The sequence below is a fragment of the Gracilinanus agilis genome, chromosome 3, assembly GCF_016433145.1.
Source record: "Gracilinanus agilis isolate LMUSP501 chromosome 3, AgileGrace, whole genome shotgun sequence".
In the NCBI taxonomy this organism is placed as follows: domain Eukaryota; kingdom Metazoa; phylum Chordata; class Mammalia; order Didelphimorphia; family Didelphidae; genus Gracilinanus; species Gracilinanus agilis.
This window is the reverse complement of record NC_058132.1, coordinates 615601661-615610535: the sequence shown is the minus strand read 5'-3', so window position 1 is coordinate 615610535 and position 8875 is coordinate 615601661. Positions and strand designations below refer to the sequence as shown.

The 8875-nt window shown below is 44.7% G+C and overlaps 1 protein-coding gene across 2 annotated transcripts in view; it reads left to right on the top strand.

Moving 5' to 3' along the window:
* Nucleotides 1-1463: 1463 nt before the first annotated feature.
* The window catches only part of ZNF142 (zinc finger protein 142), a 14344-nt gene continuing 6932 nt past the window's right edge, over nucleotides 1464-8875 (top strand). The window contains exons 1-6 of one of the 2 annotated variants that reach the window (XM_044670751.1): nucleotides 1464-1501; nucleotides 1820-2146; nucleotides 3224-3826; nucleotides 4721-4933; nucleotides 6839-7651; nucleotides 8556-8733. In XM_044670751.1, the coding sequence (XP_044526686.1) occupies nucleotides 1867-2146; nucleotides 3224-3826; nucleotides 4721-4933; nucleotides 6839-7651; nucleotides 8556-8733 (2087 nt within the window). In that variant the 5' untranslated portion in view covers nucleotides 1464-1501; nucleotides 1820-1866. The remainder of the gene's footprint in view (nucleotides 1502-1819; nucleotides 2147-3223; nucleotides 3827-4720; nucleotides 4934-6838; nucleotides 7652-8555; nucleotides 8734-8875) is intronic. The other variant, XM_044670752.1, reaches the window with a different exon arrangement.

Below are 8875 nucleotides of genomic sequence, written 5' to 3'. Positions count from 1 at the left end.
CCTTCCCCCTACCCTAGCCCAGCCAGTTCAGGTGAGACCCCAGCTCCCGCGGGAACGCCTCCATCCCTCTCAAGCCTGCCTATGCGAGACTCCCAGTCCAGGTGACCTCTCCCCATCCCCCGCCCTGCCCAGCACAGGTGAGACTCCCTCTAACCCCAGCTTAGCTTTGTTTGGGCCCCTCCCCACCACCCCCGGCGGGAACGCCTCCTTCTCCCTGTGGCCCAGATACCCCTTCCCTTCCATCCCCTCTGGTCCCTGCTCCAGCAGAAATAAAGTGTAATGAGCTGGAGCCGGGCTGAGAGCCTGGCAGACAACTGCCCCACTTCTGCCAACCCACATCTATCTCCCAGGGATGATCTGCCCTGAAAAATGAAGGGATCGGGTTGTCCAGTGGGGTGTCTTTTTATATGCTTGGTCCCCTCCCCTACAAACTCATTTCTTTCAAGCCTCACCCAGACTTTTGCTCTTAGCTCATTTTTATGATTGCTACCATTTCCTTATTTTCTGAACACTATTAGAAAATGGCAGCATAGCATAATGGACAGAGAGCTGACCTCAGGACCAGCATCATCTTGGTTCATGTCTTGCCTCCAGACATACTGACTGACTGTGAGACCTTGAGCAAGTTACTCTTGACAACTCTTAAGACAATAAATGACAACGAAACTACCCACCTACATGGGTAGTGAAAACCCTTCACCAGGGACCCCCTCAACCAATGAAATCATAGGATAGGTTCAGGCTCTAACCACTTGTGTTATTTAGGTGATTTAGATAAACTTAACTCCTACTATTCTTATTGTCTGTAGTTTAGACTTTACATTCTGAATGCCATTCTTTTAATTTGATAATACCACATAATGAGATTTTAAGTTCCTTGGGATGTTTGACTTAGATGTGAGGAACAACCTCAACTTTGTATTTTTGTGCCCACCATTTCTTCACCAGAACTACATGCTTGCTTATTTTGGATTTAGAAATTATTAGTAGTTTCTGTTCAATAAAATAAAATTGTCAAGAAGGGTCATTGCTTCCTTCTGTTTTTTCAAGCTGCAAAAATATCTAGTCTGATGAAAGTTTTTTGCTGTTTGTTATCTTGGTTTTTATTCTTATAGGGATTATGTAACTATAGTGCTCTAGAATTATATATAAAGAATTATATGTTACCCTGTATATAATATAAGATTATATAGACTTTATGCTGGAAGAAACCTTAGAGATTGTCTCATTCAATAGAACACTCAGCCAAACCAGAGTTCCAGTCCAACCATGCTAAAATGTAATTGGGAAACATTTAACAAAATAATTAAAAATACAATAAAGCATAGATGACATCATATTTTAAAACTAAGTCAATATGTGGCCCTTGGGGATCCTACTAATAGTAGCTCCATTTCTATTTGAATTTGTTAACATTGATCTAGTTCAACCTACTTTATTTTGCAGGTGAGAAAACTGAGAAGCTAAGAAGTTAAATGACTTGTTCAAGGTCACACAGATAGTGAGTGAGAGACCCTGATTTCAAACTAGGTCTTCTGGCCAAACCTAGTACTATTTCTACTGTCTTGATTTCCTATTAATAATCCTGTTGTGTGTAATTTAAAAAATATATTTTTTATTATTTAAAACTAATTATAATGAACAAGAGAGTACTTTTTTGTATGATTAATGTTAGATGGTACTATGAATAAATGGTGAAACCCAAATGGGCAACCACTGGACACTTCCAACTTTACCATCTCCACACTAGATGGTTCATTTGGTTGATGGGGGGATCCAGGGAGGAAACTAACTGGACATCTTTGGCTTTTTCTCTCAGTTGGCTTACTAGCATCTCAAGGAAACACAGCAACTATATGGGAAGTGATGACTGATTCTGTATTGGACCCACAACAAAGGAACAGCAGTAAGGAAATGGATGGGCTATGCCCTCAGCTGTTACTAGTGCCCCTACCTCTCCGTGACCGTGGTGTTCCAGGGCCAGTTCAGAGCATTTCCTACTCTGAGACCCTCCCACCTCTGCCTACCAACTCAGACTGCCTGCTTGTGGAAGCCACAGCAACAGAGGGGAATACAGGAAGCATGGAAATCTTTGTAGAAGCAGTCACTGGAGACTTATCCCACAGTTCTCCTGGAGAGACACCAGGTATAAACATCCTACCCTTTGTGATTTTATAACAATTGTTAGTCATGTTTGTAAAAATGTTTCAAGAAATGACCATCTTGGCTGGGGAAAGAGGGAGAAAATGACTTAGTTAGTCAATGTTTGAGGAATGGCTAGATTCCTAGCTCTGAAGCTGGCCATAATCACATTCAGTTTTCTTGATATGGATGAGACGATAGTTTCTGTGTGGAACTGTTATCTAGGAAGGAATGGATGAGAGGAAGACCATTCAGAGACCTGTACCTTTGTCTGTATTTATCAAGTGCAGTTCCCTTATGCTACCTAAGGTTTCCTAGGTAGAGAGACAGACTTTTCCAGAAGCAATCTAGTTATATACCCCTATCCTGACCCCTTACCCCAGAGATTCTTGGGCAGGTCTGCACCTAACTCAGCTTACACAGATTGTTGGAAGGAGGGAGCTGAACATATAGAACATATACACTAAGTTAGGGCTTCCCTTAGCTGCTCTCTGCGTATTGATCATGCTGTTCATTTTTAGGATATCTTTTCTCACATTTGACTGCAACATCTTTTGCTGTAACTTTTTTTTGGTTGCTTCTATAGAGACAATGAATATCTAGATTTAAGATATTATTATGACTGAATCTTGTTACCTTCTCTTCTTTCTCCCAGATTTCTCAGCTCTAATCTGATTCATTCCAGTGTTTTTCTCTTTCCTTCATGGGATCATTGTTTTTTAGTTCTTGTCATTTCTGTGTATTCTCCTCTTTCTTCCTTTAGTTAATTGTGAAGTTCAGAATTAGAGCTAGGATTCTAGGAAAGATCTGAGGTTTGACTGAGGAATGTGGAAAAATGGTTTTGTAGTAATATACCTGTGAATCTGGGACCACATATCCTATGTTTTCTGTATTCCCTGCCCCCAGAATGTAGCATCACACTAGACTTTCAGCTAGCTACTCAGTAAATATTTTGCCAAGTTAATGATTCTGTATCCCAGGCTTAGAAGCTGTTTCTTAACCACTCTCACTATGCTTAAGGCTCTTTGTCTCCACTTTCTCTCTTTCTGAATTTCTGTCTCTTGCCCTGTCCTGTCTACAGGTGTTCTGGTGAAGGTGGTGAAGCTGTACTTTTGTGAGCGCTGTGAGCAGAGCTTTCCTGAGCCCACACTGCTGGGCCTGCACCATTGTCCCAAGACCCTATTGCAATCCAAGGGCAAACTATCTAGCCCCCAGCAATCTACAGAATTGAACCCTGGGAATTCCAATTTCCCCAAACCCCTACAGAGGCAAAGCCCACCAGATGTGAATCTCTTGCCATGCCCAGTGTGTGGACAGGAATTTGCCCACCCACAGGCACTTAAAAGCCACTTCAAGAGCCATCAGGTCATACCTGAGGCCTTCTCCTGCTCTGAGCCAGGATGTGAGTTCTTGACTAGAGAACGAAAGGAGCTACAGGACCACCTACAACAGGCCCACAGTTTGGTCCCAGTGCCCTGCTCCTTTCGTGCCTGCCCCTTGCTCTTTGGAAGCCAGCAGGGCATGGAACAACATCGATGTTCCCACTATCCCTTCCAGTGCAGCAGCTGCAATTATATGGGTTCTAATGCCAAACTATTCTGTCAGCACCAACGGAGCCACCTACCTGGGGCTCACAGGGAGCCAGCTTCTAGTCAGGATCCCTCTTCTCAGGAGATACAGCCAGGTATGGGGTAAAAAGTCAGCATTTCCCCACTCTGATTATGAAGGATATTAGCCTTATGGGTTTTGGACTCTAATTTCCCACAGAAAAGATGGCTGCTGGGTTCCTTCCCCCTTTCAGTTAAAATAATAGATATAGTAAGAGCAGGGTAAAGAAATTCACTCTTGTAATAGGGGAGTTGTTTAGGGTTGGGTAATTGAGCAGTGTATCTGGGCAGGAGAAACCAAGATCTTCGGGGGGGGGGGGGGGGGGGAGACTTCATTGTCAATTCCTTTTCCATACTGCCAAAGGAATAACTGGTTTGAGTTGAGTTGGGTGGGAAACCCAGAAATTCCTTAAGCCTGGGGGCAACCAGAACCTGGAAGGGAGAGAAAAGGAAGAGGTACTCAGAGTTCTGTGTTTCCTCATATGGCACTGACCATGTGCTTCTGAGTCTTGGGGTGCTCTCAGTTCATAGGTTACAGAGAGAGACTCTTGTTCTGGTGGTCACTATTTTCTTGCATCTGAAGAGTAATGAGAAAACAGGCTTAAAGGTGAAAGCTCGATCTCAGGCTAAAATTGAATGAGGGTTTTCAGGTGAAAATAACTGAATTGGAGGAATGATAGGCTAGTGTTTTGATCTTAGCCTCCTTGGGAATCTCTAGGCCAAGGGAGAAAGGAAGGTTCTCTGTCATTGGACATGGAGATGGAAGGAAGCTGAGGTCTGGCCCCTTATTTATCAGGAAAATGAGGTATGGAAAGGATTAGTCACTTTCTCAATGTTTCTCAGTATAAGGAAACAGTCCTGGGATGGAAGCCCAGGCCATCTGATTCCATAACAAGTGCTCTTAAAAAGGGCAGGTGAGGAGACACAAGCTGTACCATTTGAATTCTATACTATGTTAAATTTGTTTACAGCAACTGAGCAGTCTTTTAGTGAAGAGAACTCTTTGGAAGGAGCAGGCAGCTCCCTGCCTAGCAGAAAATCAGTTGGAGAGGAGAAGGAACAAGAAGAAAATGGAAGGGATCTTCTTTCTCCTGAAGAGAAGGAAGAAGAAAAGAAAAAAGAATATGAGAGTGGGAGCAACAAAAAAGTCCAAAAGACACGAAAAGGGGCATGGCAATTCAAAGGTAACTTTATTAACCCTACAGCTCTTTTGTGGATAACTATAATATTACCTGTTATTTGTGGAAATGCTTTTAAGGTTTACAAAGTGCTTTTTATGTGTTATCTCATTTTTTTTCTTCACAACCGTGTGAAGTAGGTAATATTGACAAATTTTACAGACTATGCCACCTAACCTGCTCCAAGATGGAATTCAGGGTACCCAAATTTCATTTAAGTAACTTTGATGGTGAGGGGTTTTGTGGCATCAGAATTGGGTTTTAGTTCTGGCTAGAGCAGAGCTAAAATTTTAACCATCAGTGTTCCAGTCTTCTGCTTGATTTGCCTTCTCTGGTAGCTATGGAAATGAGATTACATTAGATAGTTTCTCTTGGACTGGTTTCCTGCCAATAAAAAGGCTGCCCCCAAATGGAAAAGACAACTCTGCATTAAAACAATTTTAGGGATCATTGATCAAACCACCCATGTATTGTCTTGGCTATGCTATTTTCTCTTGGCCTTGGCTCCAGTTTTCTTCTTTTCCAATTATAACAGCAGTATTTAAAACCCATCCTGTAGGAGCCTATCATGGATAATGACTGAACATCAGAAATACTGTTTTTGTCTTTAACCTCTCCATTTTACAGAATAAAATGATCCCATGTTTGGCTTGTTCATATCTTTTTACTTCTTCATCTGGCTTCCTGCTTCAGACTTATTTTCCTTTTCACCAACATCTCTTCCCTGCTTGTCTTTGTTGGGGCAGGTTCAAGGAAAGTAGGTGAAATTACTGTTTAATATTTTTTCCCATTGTCTTAGATAAAGGCATAGATAGTTGACTTATCAGATTGAAACTCACATATACTAAATTAAGGTATAATGTGATGGCAATTCATCTGAAAAAATCTGGGGATTTTAGTGTATTGCAAGCAAGTATGATATGACTGCAAGAAGGCCCATCTCATTTTAGATTGCACTAGAAGAGGCATTGTGTTTTAGGAATAAGGAGGTTTGATAGTTTCACTGTGGTCTCTCCTGTTTGGATCAGGACTGTTGTGTTCAGTTTAGGACAATTTTAGATCAGATGCCAGTGAGCTAGAGACGTCTAGAGCAGTAATGGATGGTGAACCTTTTAGAGACCAAGTGCCCAAACTGCAATCCTCACACATGTAAGCCTTCCCCCCACCCCCACCCTAGGAAGAGGGATGGTTGATGGGAAAAATGCCCTCAGGTGCATGGAGATGGGGAGGAGAGAAGCCCCCTCCAGCAGGAGTATTATATGTTCAACAACACAGGTCTAGAGGAGGGCCACTTGGGTTGTGAAGATCATTGTTTTCATGTCATAGGACCGTGTTGGTGAACCTAAGCTGTAGAGGGCTACTCCCCTCCCCATCTCCATGCACCTGAGGACATTTCTCCCATCACTGACCCCTCTGCCCAGTAGCCCAATGGGAATGCTTCCTCCCTCCCCTGCCTGAGGTAAGGTGGAGGGCTCACATGTAGCATGAGGATGAAGTTTGGACACTTGGTCTCTAAAAGGTTCACCATCACTGTCATATGAGGAGCAGTTGAAAAAATTAGAGCTGAAATAGCTAGGTGGCTCAGTGGATAGAGCCAGGTCTAGAGTCAGAAGGGCCTGGTTCAAATCTGGCCCATACACTTCCTAGATGTATGATCCAGGGCAAGTCACTTAAGCCTGATTGCATACCTGTTACTACTCTTCTGCCTTAAAATCAATACTAAGACAGAAGATAAGGGTTAAAATAAAAGTTAATTGTGTTTGTTTCTTGGAGGGAAGAGAGATGACAGCATAATTTGTTTGCACTGACAGTTTAGTTATTGTCGTCTTTCTTCATCCTCTCCCTTCTGGTTCTTGGTGATCCCTCCTGGAAACCTCTCCCCACTCTTTTTTGTCTCTCTCCCTTTCACAGGAGATGTGGCTGCTGGCTCTGAATCATTGTTCAAGACCCACATGTGCCCTGAATGCAAGCGTTGTTTCAAGAAGCGAACCCACCTGGTAGAACATCTCCACCTGCACTTCCCGGACCCCAGCCTCCAGTGCCCCAACTGCCAGAAGTTCTTCACCAGTAAGAGCAAGCTCAAAATTCATTTGCTTCGGGAGCTGGGTGAGAAGGCCCACCGTTGTCCCCTGTGCCACTACCGGGCTGTGGAGAAGAATGCTCTGAACCGGCACATGGCGAGCATGCACGAGGACATCTCCAATTTCTACTCAGACGTCTATACGTGCCCTGTGTGCCGAGAGGAGTTCCGTCTGAGCCAGGCTCTCAAGGAGCACCTGAAGAGCCACGCTGTTGAGCCCACACGCCTGCACTGCTTTCAGGAGGGCTGTGGTCATGCAGCACCTGACCGGAAGGCTTTTGTCCGGCACCTCAGGGAGGCACACGGGGTGCGAGCTGTGGAGTGCCGGCACCACTCCTGCCCCATGCTCTTTGCAACAGCTGAGGCTATGGAGGCCCACCGTAAGAGCCACTACGCATTCCACTGTCCACACTGTGACTTTGCCTGTTCCAACAAGCACTTGTTCCGCAAGCACAAGAAGCAGGGACACCCTGGCAGTGAGGAGCTGCGCTGTGCCTTCTGTCCCTTTGCCACCTTCAACCCCGTGGCCTACCAAGACCATGTAGGCAAGATGCATGCCCACGAGAAGATCCACCAATGTCCCGAGTGCAGCTTTGCCACTGCCCACAAGAGGGTGCTGATCCGTCACACACTTCTCCACACTGGTGAGGCTCCTCATTCTTCTGGCCTCCCACCCCATTTAGAGTGGTCTCTGGAGCACCCCAGGGGGAGGGGATCAGATCAGTTCAGGTCCTCAAAGGTTCGTTCCTTCCCAAAGTGGGTGCAGTGACCTGATAGTTCTACTTCTGTCTCACTGTCTTCCACACTCTGTTGTGCAGAGGCAGCTTCTAGAAATGCCGAGTCTTTTAGCCAGCCTTGGGGAATCACAAATCTCATTTGTGATCTGTTTATGAATCTTTCAGGATGTTAAACTTGACTTGAGAGTACAGTATTTTGTCAATTTGAGTTTATTAACAATACAAAAAAAAATCCTCCAGTTATGTCATCTCACAGGCCCTAGAACTTTAATACTAGACCCCAGGTCAAAGAGATGGTATGATTTATCTCTTCTCCTCCATATATCTGAGACCTAAGGTTTCCTTTCTCTGCATCATTTTCATTCAAACCTCCCCCTGAACAGCTGATGAGTTTGAGATTTTGACCAGTTCCAAGAGATCACAGACCAAATGTGCTCACCAAAAGTGAAAGAAACTGCACAGTAGACTCTAAAACAAATTCAGACTATCCCGCATTTACTTTCTTCTTTTTCTATTGAGCTTTGTTATGCTTATCCCCGATTGTGGGGCTCTGTGGGCTTCTGAAGGCAGTTCACAAAAGTTGGAAAAGAGGGTGACTAAAACTAAAGGGCAACACTGGGAAACGTGACTATACCTGAGACCTTGAAGTCTCCTGGGGATGCCGTGAGGCACCTGGACCCCTGTCTGGCATGACCACAGGCAGTGGCTTTGTAGAGTACTTCTGCATGTGGGCAGTGAGGGGGTAGAAGGGCAGAGGGTGGCATGGAACCCTTTCTCACTTTTACTTTCTTCTCTTGCATTTTTGCTCAAGGAGAGAAACCCCACAAGTGTGAGCTGTGCGACTTCACCTGCCGAGATGTGAGCTACCTATCCAAACACATGCTGACCCACTCCAACACCAAGGACTATATGTGCACCGAGTGCGGCTACGTCACCAAGTGGAAGCACTACCTCAGTGTGCACATGCGCAAGCACGCTGGTGACCTCAGGTGTGTGCCCGGCAGCCCCTTCTCCTGCACGTCCAGCTCTTCCCCACAGGCTTCTTTGTTCTTGCCTCCTTCCTTTGCTCTGAGGACTTCATGGATGAGAGCAGGTTCCTTTGTAGAGTCCCTAAGCTTAGCCTGTGAGTAC